The following is a 25924-nucleotide window of genomic DNA, read 5'->3' on the forward strand; positions in this document are numbered from 1 at the left end:
AAGCTCGATGACACCGAGGTATTAACACTAGGAGACTCATGCGCAGTCCGTTCAGTCGCACGCCGATCGCGACGACAACGCAGACTCCGGGAAAGCTGAGCCTTAACAAGAAAAGTTGCAATTTTCTCAGCCGGATATAAAATCAATTTTAACCTAAAATATTATACGTAAGTAATATATTTGCTGCCATTATAATTAATAATTTATAAATCAATCATATAGTCATTTGAACGTTATTTAACTTTCTCAGGGAGAAATTCAGGAAAACTGTGAAAAAAATATCTTCCCCGTTATGGGGTTCAAATTTATATTATGGGTAAGTTTTTTTTAAATTAAAATTAATTTTATCTTTTATTAGAATTATTAATAATTGTAATAAAAATGTGTGATATTAAGATATGTTCTAGCACACACAGTCTAGAGATATGTACATCCCACCCGAGTTTTCTATCATACATATATTTTCAGTTGTTCAGTTGCCTCTATTTCCATTTTTTTTTTTTGTTAAATTTATTATGGTACTAGCTTTTGTTTCATATCACCAAATTTTATAAAATTCGCTTTCCTTTTTTACTTTATAAAATCTAATTTCGTCTGAGTTTAGTAAAATTGATAATATACAAATATTCGTTCGTTCGACATCATAAAAGGCGCAAATGTATTGTTTTTTTGCCTTAAGGCGTAGAATATGAAAATTAACATTTTAATATGTATGTATGCCATGTACTACAGTTCTATGTACAATATATCTAATCATTGTACTAAAGTATAAATCCAAAGCATTCACTTTAGGGTATATTAATTAAGATATATAATTATTACATGAACAAGAAATATAAACAATGTAAATTCGTTCGTCACTGTCGAAAGCTTTAAATTTGAAGCCTTAATTATGTTTTCCGCGACAATAGCTTAAGACTAGTTGTTGATCTTTAATTTTTTATTGCTTAAGTATATGAAAAGGTTGATATGCCAATAAATTATTTATACAGTTTGATACAAATAAAAAGGTAAATCAAATTTGATTGATTTTGGTGTCACGGAAATATTATGCAATAGGTAATAATTAAATTTTCTTATTCAATCATTTTCGAATTTCGAATTTCGAATCTTCGAGTATTAATTTTTTTTAAATGTAGGTTTTCGTATTGTAAAACGGTAACGAACGCATGCGAAACAAATGTTTCTTTTTCAAATTTCACTTCAAAGGAGTACTTTTATGGTCTTATAACTCATTTTGTATGCATGTCATAAATGGCGCATATTAACTCGTACAAATACCTTTGTAACACTTGCCGGGCAGTAGGGCAAAACTGATTTTATTAATTCGATAGTATTCTAATACAATACCTAAAATTATAAACATATTATTTTGGACAAATTATTATTAATTTTAAAGGGATATATATATATATATATTATTTATTGATGCGGCACACCCTGCTCAGTGTCTTATGATTAATAATTTAAAATAAAACATTAATAAATTAATATTTTTGCAACGTCAATACAATTAGTTTCGAAGCATTTGTAATCATTTTTAGCCGTTTTAAGATACACCACAAATTATTTCTTTTATTTTTCTCATACCTATACATTTTGAAGATAAAAAAGAAAATTTGGCTGAATGAATTAAATCTGTGCCTTTTTACATAAAACGAAAAATACTATTGTATATATTTATTTCTTCATGATAAAACATCAGTTTCTGTAAAGGTTTTTTTAATCGTCGTTTACTTTGTCTTTCCTTAATACGACATTTTTATAATATACGAATGCTTAACCTTTTTTTATTCAGGTTCAAAAAATGTCTAACCTTATTTATGATACTTGACACCTTGTTAAAAACTTAAACAATGAGTGTTTCAATTCATGTTTTATAAACCTGGATTGGGTAATTTCAATATTTGTTCCACTATGATAAACAAATTCTTACATTTCAAAGTTTTTATTTTAAAAATGATATCTATAAATGGTCCTTAAATTTGGAACCCATTTAAATAGAAGCTTGACTCTTCTTAAGGAGGAGATTTGGTCTTTAACTGTATTAATGAAATTCTACATATATTTATTTAATAATAATTTCGTATTTATAATCACGAAATACCTCAAGATAGTTATTACCTTATTAATCGATGTTTTAAGTTGAAGACCCTTTATAATAATTTGTCTAGTCATATCTCAAATTTTTAATTTTGCCTCTTTCGGGCTTGCTAAGATTGAAATCTTTAATTATTAACTTTGGATTATTAATATATATATATTATTTATAATTTACCGTACAAGATATGAATCTAAAATAAACATAAGAAAAAGATAACGTAGAATATGCAGTGCACGAACTTTACAAGGACGATTGAAACAATCAGAAATCACTTCTTCATTCTATGTCCTTACAAATTACCTACTAGCATGAGCATGATCTTGAGACGTTGTAAGTGTATAAATATCAATCATGCGAAATAAGGTTCTATATTTAGACATTTTTTTTTTTCATAAATACAATTTCTTTATTTAAAGACAAAATAATTATTTCTATTTTTGAAAATAACATATGCGATACGGTGTTTGTTTCCAATTTTAAAGCAAATCAATGAAATGATTAGATTTAATGTGCATATCACTGACTATAATAAAAAAACTTCGAAGGGTTCTTTATGAAAGAACAAGCCTTTTGTCCTAAACGTTAGCTAAATGTCACTTATAATAGGTACCATGAACTGGACGTGTTGTGATGACGATGACCCCAAAGCGACTTCGACTACCTGCCAATGATGCTTGTATGCAAATCTTGTTTCCCGAACGAGACGTGTCAACGTACCTACTAGCTCGTTTAGCAGTTATTTATTAGATCACGACCTGATATTAGAAGAAAAACCGAAATTGGATTTTTTTGCACGATTAATCTTACAATTTTATCGTTGGGTATCGTATGGCTTTATCATAATGGAGCGGAAGGTTTTGAACATGATACGTCTACACATATTATAAAATTTTAATATAGCTTTGAAAGGTTTTACTTTTAGGATTAAATATATAGTGATTAAACAGATTCTACAAAATTTATAACTAATTGCAATACTATCATATAAAACGTCCTTTTTTATATTTCGCAGCTTTTACACTTATTTAGGTAATGAGTCAAATATTCGTTTTAAATGCGGTATTTGTAAAACAGTGCCAGTTACTAAATATGAGTTGGCTGAACATTCTACCGCATCCTTTTTTTTATATGGAATTTATCTGATTAAAGAATTAAAATATCGAACGTTTGACTTCTTCCTTTCACTCATTGTTGTTAAACCAAAAAAAATAAAGAACAATCGGGAGTCGAGGCTTGATATCAGTTATCTTTCTTTTACATGTAAGGGTATGTATAAGTAGGAAAGGTAAATAAATGTGAATTCAATAGTTATTATTCCATTTTATAGTTCATAAAAACGTAGTTTATTATAATAGAATAGAATTCTTTTAATATTACTTAAACCATTGCATTGTCTTTGGTTCCTGATGATGAAACTTTAATTAACTTATTACCAAAAGTTTTTATTCGTTCGAATAAGATTAAAAAATAAAATAAATCATTTGTCATTTATAGATATATATATTTCAAGCGTAATAATTTATAAAAAATAATAATAAATTAAATTGACTTCTTCGGTACCATGTATAATATATACAACTTCCGAAACTATTTTTGTGGTTAATATGGTCATTGACTTGAATATTGGTTTTGTAAATAAATATACACTTACGTGAACCTGTCTCAAGTGTTGATCTTGGTCTTGACTCTATCATGTTATGTAAATTATGCAAAGATATTGTTAGGCGTTTTATTGGTAGTTCAGTGACCGACGACATTGCCCACGCTTACGATTTTAATTCGGTATGTCACGCAGGAGCCGTTAATGCTTAAAAGTCTCATTGAAAAAGCTCCTAGCATTCCCCGAATAGAACCAACTTTGTCGTTTTTTATTCGAATTAATTGCGACTCGTAAGTCATAATAGCACATCAAACTGAATAAAAAGTGACTGCAAATCGTGTGCCCATAGAATGAATACCTACTCCCATTGTTGACTAATAAATACATAACTTTTTTAAAGGTTCAACAACCGCAAAGCCTTTGTTCGATAAACTGATTATTTATCCGAAACTTAATAGCTATAACTGGTATAATCAATAACGAAAACATGTTGCCGTTTACGTTACAATAAACATGTAAATCTTTTGATATTAACGTTAAAAAATATATTTATTATTTAACCAAATATATTATATTATACGCGCTACGATGTCCCGCTCACCGATTTCGGTCACGACAGATCAAGAGAGACTACCTAATCCTTGAATCCTTGAATTCCAATGAATTACGTGTTTTCCGAAGAATTCCCATCCCAGCATGATTCTTCCAAATTTCGAGCTGCTACTCAGAATATAAACATATATATTACGTAAGATAAAAAAATGTACCACTGCATTAAGTACGTCGGGTGGCCTAGGCGTTAGAACAGCTATAACTTCCAACCCTTTGAGAATTGAAACAATTATATAGTATGCGAAAATGGTCACAATAAATACATATATTAAATTCATACCACTAACAATATCTATATACGTATAAATTGGCAAAGTCAAAACATTTGGGTAACATTCTCGTTTGTCAACTGATTTTCTTTTTGTTTTTTATTAGGTGGTAATCGACGAGCTTTAGTGTTACCAATAAAATAAATAGAAAAAATATGTTCAAAATATGCAAATTAATATACCTACTTGGGTTTTCCTAAAATTTTCAATAATGATTATGGTCTAATTTCGACTACTGAGCAAATGTGTGTGTAATTAATTTGGTAAATAATTGTTTAGTGTGCGGTGTTGTGCATCAGTGTCACCGCATCACCGCGTTATCCGGATGAGAGCCCTTTCGCTCGAAGCGCTATTGAAACAATACCAGACCATGATCCCATCGCTCCTCCTATTCGGTCTTCAGTGGAAAGCATACCGCTCAGGTAAATACTATGATAAAAATGTCGTGTTTTTATTCAAAACAATCAATGTCGTATAAACAACATTATTTTTATGAATATATAATCAACTTATGCTGTCATCACTGTTGTTTATTATACGACTAATTGAGAGGATATTGGTCTTTTTAAATAAGGACTGTCATATGAATATTTAATAAATTAAACATGCAATTTTATAAGTTAAAAATAATATTATTATTACTAATGAATATAAAAAATATATATTTATGTATATACAATGTATGTATGTGGAAGCTTGTACGAGTTTTACCATAAGGATATTGTCGAACTTGTACAAGCTTGTTATTGGAGATTAATCCAAGGTCTGTCAATGATATCTTGGAAACAGCTGGAGCTAAATAATTTTAATACAGCTTATATGGTTAATTCTGACAGAGAAAATATTGTTATTCATCCATAATAACTGCTTACAATTAATGCCTCAAACGTTAAGCATATTTGTATTATTGTATATGAAATAAAAACATATTTATAGAAATATTAACGAAGAAGGACAAGGAAGACTGCCTCTACGAGATGCTGTTGAAAAACGTCCTATACCTGTAGCCGACCGTGATTCTTTATACAAATATCTAGAGGTAATATTTTAGTTTAGTACCCACGATAAAATATGAGTAACTTATTTAAGTACTAACAAAATAATTCTTTAGGATGCGAAAATAACGGGAGCAGACGTTGAAGCTATCGAAGAATTTAAAAAATACTACGGAGCTGCTAGTTACTTAAACAAGTAAGGGATATAAAACAAGTTTTGTAATTAAGCGTAGTATATCGAAGAATGGATTTTAAATAATTATTTCAAACTTAACACAACTTAACGAATTTCTTAAAATATTTTATTAAAAGTGTATTTATATTTTATTTACAGTGATTCACGGACGGATGAACGATTAGAGCAGGGAAACGCTAATCTTCAAGGTATTTACGACACACGTTTTTTGAAATAATCAAATTAGTTTTGATTATTGGTTTTATATTAAATCCACAAATAATATTATAATGAATCGTTATCGCGGTTTCATACCTACGAAATAAAGCACGACCGTAAACAGATACATACAGAATTACAACTAAATAGAGAGGCACATATACGGTATTATCACTAAGTTAAATTTACAACAGAGATGCAGCAAACAGTGAACGACCCGAGCTCCCGTCGCCTCGTAGTGTGCTACCTGGAGTCGTGGGCCGCGTACCGCGCGCCACCGCTGGCCTTCACCGCGGGGTTGGTGCCGCGCTCTTGCACGCACTTGCACTACGCTTTTGCTGTCCTGCATCCACACACCTATGAAGTTATATCAGCTAACGAAGACTATGATATTATTAAAGGTATTTTTTTTCCCAAATTAATTTAACTATAAAAGAGTTTAATGGCTTACAGACGTACTTGGACTAGTATGAAAATATGTATTTTGAATCATCAGTAATTTTTAAAACGGTAATATACTATTTTAACTCGACCTAGAAGTAGATGATTTATTATGAAACATAAAAAAACATATTATGTTGTCTTTGAACATGCTGTATAATTGTAAATGGAAATTTTCGTACAGGTGGTTACCGCATCGCCACGGGATTGAAGCGTCGTATTTCAGGTCTTCGAGTTATCATAAGTGTCGGCGGTGAGGGTATGGAGCGATTATTTAGTGAAATGGTTCAAGAACCCTACAGACGTAATTCATTTATCGACAGCGCGCTCACCTTCCTTCAAGAACATGATTTTGATGGTCTCGACCTTCACTGGGTATACGCAGGTAAATAAAAGTGAAAATAACTTGATGTATGATGAAAACAAATTAAGACCAGTCAACCAGTACCATCAAACTTAAATTTAAATATTTTATAATGCAGGAGACAAGGACGAAAAGGAAAAAGAGCTATTAACTACACTCTTATACGAACTTCGGGAAAAATTCTCTTCGTACGGTTATCTCTTATCGACTGTTCTTCCACCATTCAGGTAATAATGAACTCTCAGACCCATTTATGAGAGTATTTGTTTTAGTTAAGGCATTGTTTAATATAATAAAATGTATTCAGATACCAAATAGAAGATGGGTACGATCTAAGTGCAGTCAGTGGAGCAACGGATTATACAATTCTACAGGCTTGGGACATGACACACTCGAAACGTGAAGATCCTCCAACGAAAGCATTACAGCATAGCCCACTTCATAGAGACCCCGGTGCCGGTGCAAGAAATCAACGATTCGATAACATAGTAAGGGTTTTATTTAATACTATTTATTTAGTTAAAAATCTAATTAATGACATTTAAGAAATATCTACAACCATCTATATTAACCTTGTTTAGTTAAACTCTGTTTCTTTTTTTCTATCACTATTGATTTTACATTCGAAAGAAGAAGACACAGCATTATTTAATTAATCAACCCCTACACAATATTTATACGTAAAGCAGCCGATTAAAGGTAGCCGAAAAAAGGTAAATTTACAAAAAAAAAAAAAACGTATAAAAATAACTTATATCCATTGGCCGTTGAACTTAATTCTTGCTAATTTAAGAAAAGGTTCACTTTGTTTATCGGTTACTTATAATTAGCACAAATGCACTAAATAGCTTTTACTGCACACGTTTACTCGCTTCGAAAAGAAGATTTATACTTTAGCCTTTAACTATATTTGTCTTATAATATTGACAAGAATGAACTGTTTTAACATCTTAAAGAATCTTTGAAGATTACGTAAAAAATTTGTTCTGGCGCTTTTGATTCGCTGATTTATAGGAACAACAATTGATATTTTAGTACATCCATACATTCATAATTCACTCATTGTCTGAAAATGATTTTTAGGAATTTATGGTTAAATACATAATTCGCCACGGCATGGCTGCTGATAAGTTGGTACTTGGTATTCCGTTATTCGGACGCAGTTACACCTTAGCTGCTTCGACTTTGCCTGCTCCTGGTGCTGCTATTGATGGGTGGGGTGACGAAGGACAATATACACAAACTAAAGGGATGCAAGCATACTTTGAGGTAACTATTTGATTAGTAAACTGACAATAATTAAGATAAGGGAAAAGAGAATGAAAAAAGATAATTAATTTTATATTTTAGATATGTATGAATGAACGTGAAGGCAAGGGAGTGAGCGGCGTGGACGCAGCTGGCAATGCATTTGGTGTCTTCGATAATCAATGGATAAGCTATGATACGCCTAACACTGTTTTAGAAAAGGTACCTACGTTAAAATCATCAAATTTTCTTTGAAGTATTTTCTTGTCTCTTGAGGAGAGGGTTCGGAAATTTCATCACGATGCTCCAATGCAAGGTCGTGGATTTCAAATACTTGAGGTTTATTGAAAATATATTTTGTCGTTTAGATGAAGTTTATCACAAGTACTGGATTAGCTGGCGCCGCTGCCTGGGCTATTGATATGGATGATTTCCGCGGCCTCTGCGGATCGCCTTTCCCAATCTTAAGTGCTATATCTACTAGCTTGAATGGTAATTTATTTTTATTTTATTAATCTTTAATAAATTAGGAGATATTGAAACAGATTTAATTTAAAAAAAAATTACTTTCTGATCTGAAATTATTTTTAGGTGAAGCAACATTCACTGATCAGTCCTCTCTTAAAATTGGATCATGTGAGACCACAAACCCTTACTTGGCTTCGGACGAAGAGTCTTGCGCACACTTCCATTTCTGTACAGGAGGGATTAGTTATAGAATGATTTGCGAAGATGAAAGGCTTTACGATCCTTCGACTGGATTTTGTGGGTAAGATTACTTTTATTATAGTTCAGTCAGACAAATGTTATTTGAATAGTATATCTTAAGTATTTTTTGCTAATTGCAAAACTAACAGAAAGAGCTTGTAAGTTAATCTGTAACTAGTAAAGAGTATCTCTCTCTTTTTGAAGATAAGTTTTGGCTTATTCCATCACGCTGCTCCAATGCGGTTTGGTGGATCTACGTGTAGCAGAATTCCATTGAAATAAAACACAAGCGGGATTCCTCACGATGTTTTCCTTTACCGCCGGGCACGAGATAAATTACAAACACAAATTAGGCACACAAAAATATAACTTACAAACTGGCTGACTCTGTAGTTTTGCAAGTAGCAAATAGAGAGACCATTTTTATTTTCCATATTATATTGTACATTTTCTCTAACCGGTTCAAATTTGTTTTTAGAAGATTAATTTTATAAAGGTTGAAACCTTTTTCGATCATCTTATATTTTTGTGTTGTTGACAATTTATTTTTATGTTAAGTTATATCAAAAATGAGCAAAAATAAAATTAATTTTATTACAGTCACCAAGATGTCGGCAAATGTATTCCCGGGCAGAGTCTTAGAATTAGTGTCGAAGAGGCTACTCGTTTCTTGGCTCAAGCGTATGAAACTGATTTTGAGGTGAATACATTTATATGAATACATTTTTTAATAAAGAATAAAGTTATAAATTTGATAATCTAATTTCGAGGTTTAGGTATTGGTGCATTTGGTTATTTTATGTGATTTCGAATTTTGAATGTAATTATCTCGCACGGCCGAGGTTAGCTCTCGGGAGTTATACATATATATTACCCAGTATTACCCAAATATAAAATGTTTCTTTTACAGTGGAATAGTGGAACCCATAAGGAGATTCAAAGTATGGAATCTGATCGTCTGGTTAATTCTTATAATGCTGAAAATAGAAAAGGTAATTTTTTGAAAATATTTTTTATTTCATATTATTTTAACCGAAACCGCGGAGAGTAATAAAGTATAAAGTACAATATGTATTTGTAATTTTCCTTTTATAAACTAAACCCCAAAATTGATACTAAAATAAGATATTAAATTCGTAAAGGCGTCTCAGATTTCATGGGTGAAAAGCCTTAATTATCTAGATGTAAACAACAACGACAACAAAAACTTGATCAGAAAATTCTCTAATTACTATTTTTTTATTTATTTGTATTTTGTAATATTGTTACTCCTTATTCGCGTAAATATAAAAACTTATATATATAACTTTTTTTCAGGAAATGATAATGAAAAGCGCGTAGTCTGCTACATGACCAGCTGGGCTTTCTATAGAAGAGGCGATGGCAAATTTGTCCCAGAACATATCGATACTAGACTGTGCACTCACATTGTATATGCTTATGCCTCTTTATCACACGACGAACTTATTGCTAAAGAGTTTGATCCTTGGGCTGACATCACTAATAGTAAGTGATACTAAAGTACCTACGATTTAATCCACGTAATATTTGGATTATACATACCTGTTTCATATACAATATTACGAGCACGATTACAACTCATCAGCTAAATTTTTAGTTTCATAACGTAATATACCGTCCTTCTTTATAACATTTGTATAAAATTGCGTTCATTATATTACTCTTTTCATTTTAGACCTCTACGAACGTGTCACTTCTCTGGGCGATGCTAAGGTCTTACTGGGTTTGGGTGGATGGACTGATTCCGCTGGAGACAAATACTCGCGTTTGGTGTCATCGCGAACCCTACGTGCAAGATTTGCGGAGAGGATAGTTACTTTCCTACGAATGCATAACTTTAAAGGTCTACATTTAGACTGGAACTACCCAGTCTGTTGGCAGAGTAATTGCAAGAAAGGTGCTAAGTCGGATAAGGCAAACTTTGCAAAATTTGTTCAAGTATGCAAACATATACATACATATACTTACATATTCATTCATACTTATACTGTTTGTAACCAAGTACAATTTATTGTAATTTTATAGGAATTATCGAAAAGTTTACATGCTGCAAATATGGAATTGGGTGTCGCACTCTCCGGGTACAAGGAAGTTATTGAATCGGCTTATGATTTACCAGCCATATCTGCTGCTGCTGACTTCATGAGCACAATGACATATGACTATCATGGTGGATGGGAACGAAACACAGCTCATCACACTCCTTTGGTTCCGATAAAAAACGATGCTCTATCTTATTATTCTATAGTAAGTTATAAACAAAACAAATATCAACATTCATGTTCATATTATTTATTTTTATTATACACAAACTGAACCACTATACCACAGTGTTTGAAAAAAATACAGAAAATATACCCCGTGAACCCTAGAAATTGAGGCCTGCATTGGCGTGGTTATTTACGCTCGAAGTCAGACTGTCCCAAATAATAACTTAAAGTGGGCAAACGCGTAAATAAGCCTTTCCAGTGACACCAAAATAAAAGTCTCGTGTATACATATGTTTCGAGGTAGACAGCCAAATGATCGATCCTAACTTCATCAGACATTTGGCTAAGGCCCTTGAGCCAAAATGAATTTATCTGGCCTTATTCCCACTCTCAAAATTTACGCCTGATTTTGTTTATACAAATATATTATATTTCATAGGAATATGCAGTAAAAGCTTTGATAAGTAGAGGAGTAGATCCTAAGAAGCTGCTACTTGGGCTTGCGTTCTATGGTCAGTCATACAGACTCGCCGATACGGAAGGAACAAGTGGACCAGAATCACCAGCTGCAGGTCCCGGAGAACCTGGAGAATTCACAAAACAACCTGGAATGCTAGCTTATTATGAAATCTGCTATAGAGGTATTTAAAAATCTTATTAACTTCATATATTTTTTTATAGTCTCATTTTCTCTGGATAAATAATTGTATTAAAATTAAATATTGCATTTCTTATAACGTATTTCATTTTGTCCTAGTGAAAAATTTGCGGTGGAAGACAGGCCGTCAGGAGAAAGCAGGACCTTACACTTATTCAGACAACCAGTGGGTCGGATACGATGATCCAAAATCTATAACAGAAAAGGTACCGTTATCTATAAATTAGTTTGAAATCTTTCCAATAAAATCCAATTTACTTTTACTAAAAGTTACATTTATTTAAATTCCTTATGATCTTTCGACACTTTACAGTGACGTAATATCATTCACCATACCTAATTCACCACAGGTCGAATGGGCAAAGAAGCAAGGATTAGGTGGTGTGACAGCATGGGCAATAGATTTAGATGACTTTAACAATCGATGCTGCAACGAGCCATCGCCGCTGCTGCGTGCTGCAAATCGTGCTTTGGGAAGATTAGTTCCTCCTCCGCCGACATCTGCTTGTGAAAGACCACCACAACCAGTCACACCAGCGCCACCAACAACTACACCTGCTGAATCGGACGGTAAAATGAACTGTATATATATATATGTATACAATTATATTGTCTTATGTCGTAATCGAATATATATTTTACTAGCTGTTACCCGCGGCTTCGGCGTAGAATATGAATATATTAACAAATTAACTTAAAATATGATGTAAATTTAAGACCTCTTTATATACCACATTGGTGTGTATTTCAGCCCTTAGGGTAGAATATTCAGAAACGCTTAAATGTGAATCAACTAATTTTTAATCGGTAGCCCAAAAATAAAATTTCGAGCTTCTAACTTCAAAATGACGGACTTCCAGACTAACCTGTACACGAAACGTCATCACCTATTTTTCTCTTTAGGCCTAAAATATTAAGAAACGCTTAAATACATATCTACTCATTTTTAATCAGTATCCCAAAACAAAGTTTCATGCTTCTAACTTAAAAAATTACGTACTTCCATACAAACGTTCAACCCCTATTTCATCCCTTTAGGGGTAGAATTTCCAAAATTCGCTCCATAGTGGGTGTCATGATATGTTAGTTTATAAGTATACAGACTAAAATATAAGTTTTATGCTTCTAGTCCTAAAAATGAGAATACTTTCAACAACTTACAACCTTTCAACTCCTTACAGCACTTTTTCCAAATAAAAAGTAGCCTATGTCCTTTCTCAGGCTCTAGACTATTTGTGTACCAAATTTCATTTAAATCGGTCCAGTAGTTTTGACGTGAAAGCGTGACAGACAGACAGACAGAGTTACTTTCGCATTTATAATATTAGTATGGATTTGTTAAAAATCATATGTATTTACATTATGCATTTTGTTACTTTTAAATAAAGGATCGATTGTTGGTGGTGGTGACCACGGCAGTCATGTTAATCACGATCAACATACTTCTACAACCTGGCCTGGATGGAACCCCTCAACTACAACTCAGAGCACAATGCAAACTTGGTGGTCCCAGCCTACAACAACTCCTATGACGACTACTAAAAAACCTACTACAACTACTCGACGAACTACTACTAGCACAACTACAAGTGAATCACCTCAAATGGAATCTGGTAAGTCCCAAGCCTAACAAAGATACGACAGAAAAAAAATATAGGTATATGTGTATATCGTAATCGTTTATATACAAATTGTAATTAACAAATATACATTTAGATGTTGAAGACTCACTGTGTGAGGTGGGTGAATACCGCGACGCGCCGGGTGATTGCGAAGCCTACCTACAGTGCGAGGCCGGGCATTGGCGCAAGCACCGCTGTGCGCCCGGTCTTCACTGGTCCGCCAAGACTAAAAGGTGTGATTGGCCTAGCTTCGCTAAGTGCACAGGTAAAAAAATACTTTATAACTTTCACTTCACTTGTTTATATATGTATATCAATAGCTGCATGTTTTTTAAATGTTTAATTATTTACATAACATATCTATAATAAAGTTACATAATATTTATTTATATTTGTCCGTCAGTTCATTGATCAAAAAATATTTTCATTTTAGCAACATCAAATAGTGAAGCAAGCACAGCAACCACTACATTGGCACCTATGACATCACGGCCACCACCTAGACCTACTACCACTAGACGTACTACTACTACATCCACTACTACGACAACGACAACGACTACAACTACAACTGGCAGACCAACTACAGCTGTTATTCACGGTAAATAAATATTTTATATTACTACCGTATTATTAAAAGTTACATATACTTTTATGATATTTGTATCTATTTCTTATAAACAATATATTTTCATAGACGGCGTGTCAGAAGGTCGTCCATGTAACGGTCAAGAGTATCACGAGGTTGTCGGTGACTGTAACTCGTATTTGCACTGTGATGGCTCCGTGTGGCGCCTGCAGCACTGCGCGCCCGGCCTGCACTGGAGCGCCGCACAGAAACACTGCGACTGGCCCAAATATGCTAAATGTAGTGGAAGTAAGAAATTATTATATGTTTAAAATAAGAGATGACTGTTTACAATTTATCTTGGAATTTATTTACGGTGTTGAGATAATATGAACATATATAATTATTTTCTAGTTTATACTGTATATAATAAACTAAATCTATAATTTTCTATTACTTTAGGTTCAACTCCAAAAACAACTACGACAGCTCCGAGACCGTCTCGGCCGGCAACTAAACCAACGAGGCCACCGACAACTAAACCAACGAGGCCACCGACAACAACATGTAAGTTACTTGAAAATAATATATGTTTTCATATAAAAGTCTCTTTTTTCGATTTACGCTATCACAAATACCAACCTAAGAAAAAATTTGACTGAAACTTCTCGTTTAATTTAATAATAATATTAGGTGAGTAAGAAAATAACAAAATATTTTACCAAAAATTGTTCCACAAAGAACAAGCATCAAAATTAGTTGCACCCGATGACACAGGATTAGTAGTTCTATGTAGGACAAATAGGACCCTGAATAATTAAAAGTTAGCCATTTGTAGTAGTAGTGTAAGGTAACATTTATGTAATGAATATATATAATAGGTTTATTATGAAACTATCGACTTTATTGATGATAACAAACTTAGGGAATTTAATATTTTTTACCGCCGGGCTATTTAAATTAACATATTAAATTAATAGTACTATAAATAATAATTGCTGAAAAAAAATATAAGCGCGCTTTTGAGGCTTTGAAGCATAATTAGTTAATATATTTTTATATTTTGCAGCAGCTGCAGTAGTTGACCGACCATCTGAAGACGGCCAATGTGGTCTTAATGAAATGCACGCTCCAGCATCAACTTGCGATTCATATTTAATGTGCGTTGGCGGACGCTGGCGCAAACAGCTGTGCCCGCCCGGCCTACACTGGGACAAACGCACAAATCGCTGTGACTGGATCGAATTCGCTATGTGTGAAGGTACCTTTGATTACCTAATGAAAGCAATAAGAAATATTAAATGTATTGATTATAAATATATATATATACTCAATTTAGTAAAAATAAAAATTGTAAAAATACATTACTTACAGTTATCTCATGATTAAAACGATATTTTATGTATAATTGTAGCAAGGCAACCAGACAGAACTACCAGACCACCCTTCCAGAGTATATTTACAACGACATCTCGAAGACCACCAACTAGAAGAACAACTACAACAACAGCGAGACCTACTACTACTGTGACCCAAACCGGCCAGTATCAAATACCAACAGTAAGTATTAATTTAAGTTCATATTCATAGAAGATAAAAATATTGTAGTTATGCTTTAGTTACTTAGATAGTTACTAATTATACTCTAGTAGAACGCGCTGTTCTGTAGCGATTCTGTCTCATCAAATTTCGTTACAATATTTTAGGTGTTTCGTTGTGATGAGGTAACAAATAGATACATTAACAACCAACGAAGATACATTTTACACTTCCTTTCTTTGGTTACTTTTTTATCTAACAACACTAACTACTGACGATCTAAAACGCAAGCGAAGCCGCGTCCTAAAACTAGTAACAAATATGTCTAAACGTAAAAATATTTTTTTTTTTCTATTTTTATTTATGTTCATTCACTTTCAATCAAGATTAAATTAGAAACAAACATTTTACTAATTATAAAGTATATGAATGAAAGGCTTTACTATCTAGGTCTATTTGATTTCCAAGAAAGCATAATCAAAAACAATTATAAAATTTTGTATATCCGAACTATAAATTGTATAACCATGTTTCTATCCAGCGATGTGCAACTGGCACATATCACGCGCATCCTCGCTGCGAGAAGTTCTACGTGTGCGTAAATGGCGTGCTCGTTGCACAGAGCTGCGCGCCCGGTCTCGTATGGAACACACAACATTCGCAATGTGACTTCCCTTCGAGAAACTCTTGCACTGACAGGCGACAAATAACTTCTGCCCCTGCGGAGATAAAACCTAGCGCTATGCTGCAAATTCCGGAGGAAAAACCAAGTAAGATTATTTTTCAGATTTGTTAAAGTTAAAGAAAAGCAGCGAACAAAGAACGAATGGAATATTTTCATAATTACACATTTTTTCTAGTAATGTGTCATTATGAAAGCATTCTATAACTCTAACTAATATATTAAAATGACATTGTGTTGCTTTGTTTTCAGTGTTCTGTGAAAGTGGTCAATACGCCGCTGATCCTTTAGATTGCTCTCGATACTTACACTGCCTGTTTGGCAAATTCGAAGAGTTTTCATGTAGTGCTGGCTTGCACTGGAACCTGGTAACGTGTATATATTTATCTTAATTAGTAGAATAACTAATGAATGAATGTTATCTATCAAACTTGCACAATGTTCTTTGCCTGAAAGTATATAATTAGACAAAATATCAAAAATAATAGTATATTATTTAATTTTCAACATTTTGAATACTCGAACAGGAGAAACAAATCTGCGACTGGCCAAGTAACGCTCATTGTAAAGTTCAGAAAGTAACAACGACGACTACGACTACAACAACAACGACAACAGAACCTACTGTAATAGATTCTGAGTCTGATAGTCCCGTACAGTCGAAACCAATTGTTGCTGATGTTGATTTAGTGGACCCTGCAACTAAACCGGAGCTATTAAACAGTAAGATTTTAATCTATACATTATTTAATTTTATTTATATTAAGAATGAAGCCTTAACATATTTTAAACACAGCCATATAATCGTAACTAAAACCAATTTAATACTTTTATTTTAGCACGCTACAAACTCGTATGTTACTATACAAATTGGTCGTGGTATCGACCAGGTCTAGGAAAATTCAACCCAGAAGACATGGACCCGTCAATTTGCACTCACATTGTCTACGGATTTGCTATTTTAGGAGAACAAGACGGCCTGATAACAGTACATGATCCCTGGTCTGATACAGAAAACCGTAAGTAGAATTAAATAAAAACTAGTACATATCATCGGTATACCGTCTATAAATATATTATTATTTAATTTAAATAGGTTTCTACGAGCGTGTGGTGGACTATAAAAAGTACGGCGCTAAAGTGTCTTTAGCTATCGGCGGTTGGAAAGATTCTGCTGGTGATAAGTATTCCAAGTTAGTGAATGATCCTCAAGCACGCGCAAGATTTATCACTCATACTGTGCAGTTTATAGAAAAATACGGATTTGATGGACTGGATTTGGACTGGGAGTATCCTAAGTGCTGGCAGGTATGTTGCAGTTATTTGTTAAAATATATTTTAATTTTCAATAAAGTTTAAAATTTAAAACCATATTATTTTTAGGTGGATTGCTCTAAAGGTCCTGATTCTGATAAAGATGGCTTTGCTGATCTGGTTCGAGAACTATCTGCTGTTTTTAGACCAAAAGGGCTTCTTTTATCTTCTGCTGTATCACCCAGCAAGATGGTCATAGACGCTGGTTATGATGTACCAACCTTGGCGCATTATTTAGATTGGATCGCGGTGATGACTTATGATTATCATGGTCAGTGGGACAAGAAGACTGGTCATCTTGCTCCACTTTACTATCATCCAGATGATGACAATACTTATTTTAATGCTGTAAGTATATTTTAATTTCGATATTAATTAATTTTTTTGTATATATTCGATCATAGGCTTTGTTTATTTTTACTGAGTTTTTTTAAAGCTTATTATTTTTTTTTTCCTTTTTATAGAATTATACTATGCATTATTGGATGGAAAAAGGTGCACCTGCATCTAAACTTGTTATGGGTATACCTCTGTACGGTCAAAGTTTCACAACATATTCACATTGGGATAATCGTGTTTCCAATGGACTCAACAAGCCAGCGATAGCAGGTGGTGACGAAGGAGAATATACAAGAGCAAATGGATTCCTGGCTTATTATGAGGTACCAAAAAATACTTTATATCTTTTCACATCTACAATCTACATAAAATCATTTTTATAAATTTTGATTAACTATGTATATAAATCTTCTTTTACTTTCAGATATGTGAACGTATTAAAAATCGCAATTGGGTAGTAGTTAAAGACAAATATAACCGTATGGGTCCCTACGCTTATAAAGGCGACCAATGGGTATCGTTCGACGATGTCGATATAATTAAAAGTAAAGTTAACTTTATCAAATCTCTTGGTTTGGGAGGCGGTATGGTTTGGGCGATTGATCTCGACGATTTCAAGAACAGGTTAGTAATGTTTCAAACAATATACCTAATTGTTTAAGTTCTTTAAACTTGATATATTTTATTCTATTAAGAAAACTTTTATTAAGAAGGCGTATTAGTGATATTGACAAATGATAATGATAAAATATTGTTGAGTTAGTATTTATTGATTTCCATTCAGGATAAGTAATATTTCACTTATTGTATTTAATATTCTATGTAATTTATTGTACGGAAAAGAGTAACTATTGAGTTACTTGACAGTTCTTCTCGGTAGAAAGTATATTGCGAGCAGGTAAACTTAAATTGAATGTAAAATGAGGACTCAAATGTGCTTGCGAGAATCTACTTGAATAAAGTATATTTATTTTATTTTGGTATTGATTTGGAAATCACTTCATTAGTATAATTTTTATAATATATAGAGATTAATCAAGAGTGACATGCCTTGATGGTGGTAATCAGATCATTCTTTTGTAATATGTATATTCTTTAGTGATTTTATTCGTTTTTCACATTCATTCTCCCTTAGAAAGAGAATGATAAAAATAATAAGTCTCTTATTACCTTTCTATAAAAGTATAATATAATAATATATATAAACACTTTTTTAGGTGTAATCAAGGGAAATATCCACTTTTGAATGCAATCAAAAACTCTCTACTAGATTCAAAAGTAGACTCGGAGTCAGAGCCCCTAAAACCTGTTGATGAAAATTCTTTAGATAATGATGATTTTGAAGATATAGAAGTAAAACCTGCATATAATAAACCCACAATCAAACCTACACATAATAAACACACTACCTCACGACTAACAACAACAACAACAAAGAAACCCACGACAGTTGCAATTGTTAATGATGAAGTAGAAGAGGAATACAAAATTGTCTGTTACTATACTAATTGGGCTTGGTACAGGTAAGATGTATTTTCCTAAAAATCTTAGTTTAAAATTGAAAGTTTATTTATACTTCCTCTGATTTTTAAATTTCTTCTTTCCAGGCCGACTGCTGGCAAATATACTCCTAGTAATATAGATCCGTCACTATGCACACATATGGTATACGCCTTTGCTGTACTGGACAGTACAAAATTAGTAATGAAACCACATGACAATTGGTTAGACGTTGAAAACAGTAAGTTCCTAAAGTATTATTATAAATGATGAATTATCTGCGAAATTATGTTCTGTCAATAATTAACAAATCCAATTTTCAGAATTTTATGAAAAAGTCGTAGCTTTAAAAAGTCATGGTGTAAAAGTGGTCTTAGGTTTAGGAGGTTGGAACGACTCAGCAGGTGACAAGTACTCACGATTAGTAAATAATCCTTCAGCAAGAAGGAAATTTATTGTACAAGCCATTGACTTTATTCGACAACACGGATTTGATGGCTTAGATCTTGACTGGGAATACCCAAGATGTTGGCAGGTAAAATTTACCTATACACAATAGATTATTTTATTTATCAACACGAATTCTCGTTCAAACTAATAATAATCGAATAAAGTTTGCGTAAAAGTTTTTTTTTTTTATTTAATCTGGAAAGAACTGGGTAATTCATGTCGTAAATTATTTTACAATAGGTTGAGTGCGAAAAGGGACCAAGTTCCGATAAACAAGGCTTTGCCGCTTTGGTCAAAGAATTACGTGCTGCGTTCGAACCTCGAGGACTTCTTCTGTCTGCTGCTGTCTCTGCGAGCAAAAGAGTCATAGACTTAGGTATACATATACACTACGTAATATTCAGTTTCTACTTCATTTTTAAATAATTTTGGCAAATACTCCTACTTCTCTTTATTTTTGTTTTTAGCATATGACATACCGGTCTTGGCTAAGAATTTGGACTGGATTTCATTGATGACGTATGATTTCCATGGACAATGGGATGGGAAAACTGGTCATATTGCACCCATGTATGCTCACGAAGCTGACGACGATAAAACATTTAATACGGTAATACAATCATATAAATATATGTTACTGATTTAAAGATAAACAAATACAGTTTTTCAAAACTTCGTATTAATTTTCAGAACTTTACGGTAAATTATTGGATAAACAAAGGCACTCCACGTAATAAGCTTGTTATGGGTGTTCCTTTCTATGGTCAGTCTTTCTCATTAGTAGAAAACTCAGGTAATGGCTTAGGAGCACCCACTTACGCTGGTGGTGAAGCAGGAGATGAGACCAGAGCACGAGGATTCCTATCATTCTATGAGGTATGTATATTAATATTATTTTATTACTAAAGGTAAAATACCTCAACTGGAAATTACACAAAATATATGACAGTGTATTTTAGCAATATGTTCTCCAAAAAAAAGTAAAGTATACACATTTTTGTAATGATTTTTAAAAATGAAAAACACAGACACATTACCCTATTCAGAGAATAAATATGCGAACTCAATATGCCAGCCTCTATTGAATTCATAGAGTTGTATTCGGAATATGCTTATCACGTTCCTACAAGGTCAAGATAAAGGGCTCATTTATTCATAAATCTGTTAAGAGTTACTTAATTAGAGTGACGTGTTAATTTTTATAATAAAGATCTGCGCACCTGTTTCAGATATGTGAACGAGTGAGAGTCCAGGGCTGGCAAGTTGTTCGCGACCCTGGCGGTAGAATGGGACCATACGCAACGCTAAACGACCAATGGGTTTCTTTCGACGATGACTTCATGGTGCGCCATAAGGCAGAATACGTACGCGCTATGGGACTTGGTGGCAACATGGCGTGGGCACTCGATCTCGATGACTTTACTGGAAGACACTGTGGCTGTGGACAATCACCGCTGTTGGCAAATATCAACCATGTACTGCGGGGAAAGGAAGCTCCACCGCATTGTGCTTTTGAAGAGAGTTAGTCGAGTGTTATATAAAATATGAATTTTACTGAAATTGATTTAGGACGTGTCAGATTTATTTTTATAAAATCCGATATGTTCTATTTTCTTATTAAGTATCTCATGTAATGAATTATGAATACTTAACAAGTGCAACATACTATTGTTACAGTTCAAAGTACACCTACAACCGTTGCAACAACGACAGACGAACCTATCGCACCACCTACTGGTTCTCTTTCAGACGTCGAAATTGTCAATGATGTAAGTTCGTATTCTTCTCGATCAAAAAAACTTTAGTGTGACAAATAATAATTTTTAAAATGTCATAGGGATCATCGCTTGAGGGTAAAACCTGCACTGGTATCGTATTTAAAGAAGACGAAACGGATTGTGCGAAATATTACTTGTGCATCAATGAACAATACATTCAACTTACTTGCCCTGCACCACTGGTTTGGAATCAGGTAAATATTGCAGTTCATATTATGATCTTCTTGTTTGTAACTATGACTATATATAATACATAGTAGCTTATTATTCAATGTAGTTGCTATTTTAACGTAAATATTTACGAACGAGATGTTGGAATAAGAAATATCAAAGATTTCTACGGACTGTGGTTTTTTTGTAAATCAATGACAGTTCTTACCAACAAATCATATTATTTTAGTGTAACACAAAAATGATTAACACATAAAAAGTGAACATCTCGAAAGGTTAATGAAAATGCGACAAACTCTAATAATGTATAATTAGACCTGCTAATTGAATGAAGTAATCAAAATTTATTACTATCAGAATCCTTCATGTATACATATTGATAAAAAAATGTTATCTTCAATACAAAGTACACATCATATAGATAAAAAATATCTACGTCATTTATGAGCTGTCCTTCATATTTGCAGAATCATTGTGATTTCCCGAATAAGTCGAAATGTAAAAGTAAGAACAGCTTGAAAATAAAAGATAGCAGCAATGAAGTAGATTATGAATTCAAGCCTATTATTGCGTGCTACTTTACTAACTGGGCCTATTATAGGTAAGTAATAAGGTTAAGCTATGAGCTGTAACAAACTCAAGGATGAAACCGGTATATTTAAAGAAAATATCTTATCAAATTCTTACAAATTTTCAATAAAATACAATTATCACCTTCCATAATAACATACACTCTGAAATCACATAAAATACAAGCCCCTTTTAATTATTTAAATTATCGTAATTTTTGGTAAAACATATCACTTTTATCTTTTTTTTAAATACTTGAATCATAATGTATTATTCATTATATAATAAATACTTAATATATTATAGGCAAGGCAATGGGAGCTTTGGGCCCGAACAAATTGAGCCATCACTTTGCTCACACATTATATATTCTTGGGCGCATCTTGACGGTGACAGTAACACAGTGGTTGCCGGTAATCCAGAGCTGGACATTAGTAACGGTATATAAATCATATACAGAAAGAAAATTGAAAATGTATAAGTATTGTTTAATTGACGTGGTTCCCTTAAATCATTTGTTTCACAGATTTCTATGGAAAAATCACGGAACTGAAATTCAAGGGTGTAAAAATAATTCTTGGAGTCGGTGGAATTGAAAATTCGATAGATGAGAAATGGAGCCAAATGGCTGGAAGCCTAGACAAAAGGAAAATATTTGGAAGTTCACTATTGAAGTTCATTCAAAAATGGAGATTTGATGGAGTACAGATCGCTTGGCAATATCCTGTTTGCAAAGAGGTAAAATAATATTTTGTCTTACATAAAATAATTTTAAACAGAATCCGGAATGTGAGGAAAATAATTATAAACAATTTGGAAGAACTTTAAATGTTCTAAATATGTAAAATTAGGATTGAAGACTTTACGTTGTATCCATATTGATGGCCGAACAACCAGCCTATAACTTCCATGGGCACATAATTGTTCGTATATAGCTGTTTTTAAGTACCTAACAAAGGATGTATTTTTTTCAGGATTCTTTCTAAATGAAATTAAAATAATTTTGCTAAAATTCCTTTCTAAAAATATTAAATTATTACATTTTTGAAAAATGAATCATTAATTAATCCATTTTACAGGCACCGTGTACCGGAAAAGATACGACTGAAAAAGACCATTTCAGTATTCTTCTCGTAGAGCTGTCCAAAATATTACGCCCACATAATTTGGAGTTCTCTGCAATAGTGGCTCCAAACCCTGAAGTTGCAGCAGTGGCCTATGACCCCGCTGTGTTGTCAGCCACACTTGACTGGATTGCGATAGCAGCAAATGATTATTACGAAACAGACTCCAAGAGAACTGCTTACCTTCTACCATTAATGAGCAATGAACCTCATAAATTGGATAGCTTAGTAAGTACAATATTTGAAAACTGAAAGAGAAATCGATATCCTCATAATATACAGAATATACTTCGACCTTTCGTAAATAATCCTGGCAGTTTTATTGAGCAGAAAATAAGTGTGGGATTATGTAGATTAGCTGTCTGTCTAAGTACCTAGGTACTAATACGATACGGCCATTTTTATTTATTTTTACATTACTTTTGTTTATTTTTGTAGGCTGCGATTATAGGTTTCTGGTCCAGTATAATTCCAATTAATCAACTAGTGATGGGGGTTCCTGCATATGGTCGCTCTTATACTCTTCGAAGCGAATTGAGCACAGGCGTCGGTGCACCTATAGCCGGACCGGGTATGCCAGGCCCTTACACGCGAATACCCGGATTCCTTGCCTACAATGAGGTAAATAATACAAAATTTGGTTTGATTTAATTGAAGTTTTAGAAAAATTTAATCAATCACTTATTCATAGCTAATAATATTTAAAGTCAGTTCGTATATTACAAATTTAAATTAACCTAAACATATTAACTTGTTTAAAATTGTAACAGCTCTTACAAATTTCTATCTTGAGTAAAAAGGCCAAAAAATATGCAGATTTGTGCCCAAACCGAATCTACCTCGTGGGACGTAATGACCAATGAAAAAGGTACGTATGCGGTGAGCGGGTCGCGATGGGTATCATACTTGCGGCCTCGGGATGCAATGGCAGCCACGACAGCGTTAAGACTGGCGGGGGCGCGGGGCGCGGCGCTGTGGGCGCTGGACCTGGATGACTGGCGCGGCGCTTGCAGGTGTCCGCCGCGCGCCCTTCTCACCGCGCTAAGACAGGGCTTGCTCGAACCTAAGTCGCAGAACCTAATGTGTTAAATTGCTGCACCCGGACACTTCGATACGAACTCGCAACGACAATTAGTGACAATGGCTAAATACGCAGTCTGAATCTTTGTTGTAGAATTAAAATAACAGATAAAAATTAGGAAAAGAATACTCTTTCGTAAATATTTCCTCAATCTATTGAACCTCAATAAATAATAAAAAATATGGATAGTCCATATATCTGTACTGTGTACAAATTATGTAATTTAAAAAAAAGACCGCAATATGAATAGCTCTATTTGAAAAAAAAATCAGTTAGCAAAACAACTTTATTTAAAAAAAAACTAATTCAAAGAATTTCAACTGCTCATCTTTTAATAATATTGTCATAGATTAATATTGCTGCTAATTAGGAAGTTCTGTAACTTTTACTATGTACTACCTCGAGCTTTGCTCATGTTAAATATGAAAAGTTAAGAAAGAAAATGGACTGTAACAAAGATACTCAGTTTGAGGACCACTGGTGAAACACCAATTACCAAGAAAATATCGGAGATGGTAATGGATTTACTTGAAAGTGTCAGTCCTCAAATCATTTGTAATAAACTTCTCATAATATTAAGATTATAATTATAAGTTGTAATATAAGTCGGACGTTATAATTGATACCTACATGATCATTGATCACTTTATCCAGTGTCCGTCACAAATGTACTGTACACGAGTACATAAAAAACTTATATGTAACAAATACCTACAAAAGCGTAAAACACCAAATGTTACATTTATACAAAAAAAATAGAATTAATAAATGATGATAAATAACAATTGGAGTTAAGTTTTATTTATCTAATGAAACATCCTACTATTTCATCTAACTTTTAAAAAACTACATCCATCAAGACATCAATAAGGAGAAAATGTGGATAAATACAACCCTTATACCTATTGAGGTCTTAATTCATATAGATATAATCCGCGTGCAATCAGAATGGGAGCCAAAAGACACGCGCGGTCCGGCCAGTAGCGATAACCTCGGCAAATTCGCGTCAATGACTCGCGAGACGTTCTTGTTTGATAGTATGGATTTACTTAAGAGATAAGGTTATTATTAATAGGTAGACAAAGGCAATACATTAAAGTCTTAATTAAATATATATAATACAAATTGAAATTAAAAAAAGGTTGTGTACAAATCATGACCGCGTGGAATGGTGCCAAGAATGCTAACACCATTTCCCCGTTGAATCGCAATTCCGATCCTCTGGGAAAAAAAGAACCAGTCCACCTGTGTTATTAAAGTTTTTGCACTATTACTCCAAGATTTAAGTGTTTGTCAATCCCACGAAAGAATTATCATGCCACCTGTTGGTAGGTAAATGACCAAACCACCTGTTTGTAATATAATATAAACCAATCCTTACATCGTCAAATACGCCACAAACCTTGGGAACTAAGGTGTTATGTCTCATGTGCCTGTAGTTACACTGATTCACTTACCCTTCAAAACAATTATACTAAGTGTTGCTGTTAGGCGGTAAAATAGCGGATGAGTAGGCGGTACTTTAATCTGAAAGTTTACACAAAGCCATCAATTTCATCATC

General features: G+C 33.2%; 2 protein-coding genes across 2 annotated transcripts in view; one reads left to right on the forward strand and one right to left on the reverse strand.

Moving 5' to 3' along the window:
• Cht10 (Chitinase 10) lies at positions 1-24535 on the forward strand. Its single transcript, XM_064215722.1, has 52 exons — positions 1-167; positions 251-316; positions 4865-5007; positions 5522-5624; positions 5697-5776; positions 5915-5964; positions 6169-6375; positions 6600-6800; positions 6898-7006; positions 7087-7267; positions 7863-8048; positions 8130-8249; positions 8396-8519; positions 8619-8796; positions 9336-9435; positions 9646-9727; positions 10053-10241; positions 10432-10694; positions 10782-11003; positions 11406-11607; positions 11724-11830; positions 11975-12194; positions 13013-13237; positions 13341-13511; positions 13680-13847; positions 13944-14123; positions 14277-14381; positions 14884-15075; positions 15229-15374; positions 15895-16123; positions 16288-16403; positions 16563-16758; positions 16875-17054; positions 17132-17343; positions 17419-17697; positions 17814-18011; positions 18113-18312; positions 18906-19211; positions 19296-19429; positions 19512-19723; positions 19879-20014; positions 20106-20248; positions 20329-20514; positions 20868-21159; positions 21316-21407; positions 21476-21610; positions 22055-22188; positions 22464-22597; positions 22684-22895; positions 23237-23509; positions 23720-23902; positions 24098-24535. Exons 2-52 carry the CDS (start codon positions 293-295, stop codon positions 24368-24370), a joined length of 8733 nt encoding a protein of 2910 aa, XP_064071792.1. The 5' UTR covers positions 1-167; positions 251-292; the 3' UTR covers positions 24371-24535.
• The window catches only part of LOC113400061 (allantoinase-like), a 153117-nt gene that overhangs the window by 12705 nt on the left and 114488 nt on the right, over positions 1-25924 (reverse strand). The gene's annotated exons all lie outside the window — the stretch shown is intronic.

This window comes from Vanessa tameamea, chromosome 8, assembly GCF_037043105.1.
Source record: "Vanessa tameamea isolate UH-Manoa-2023 chromosome 8, ilVanTame1 primary haplotype, whole genome shotgun sequence".
NCBI lineage: Eukaryota > Metazoa > Arthropoda > Insecta > Lepidoptera > Nymphalidae > Vanessa > Vanessa tameamea.

What these genes read in the sequence shown, in the direction of transcription:
- Cht10 (XM_064215722.1), top strand. Translation starts at nt 293, where the DNA reads ATGGGGTTCAAATTTATATTATGG. An exon ending in GGATGCAAGCATACTTTGAG is followed by an intron (nt 8,049 to 8,129) that starts GTAACTATTTGA and finishes TTTATATTTTAG; the next exon opens with ATATGTATGAATGAACGTGA. An exon ending in ACGTCGAAATTGTCAATGAT is followed by an intron (nt 21,408 to 21,475) that starts GTAAGTTCGTAT and finishes AAAATGTCATAG; the next exon opens with GGATCATCGCTTGAGGGTAA.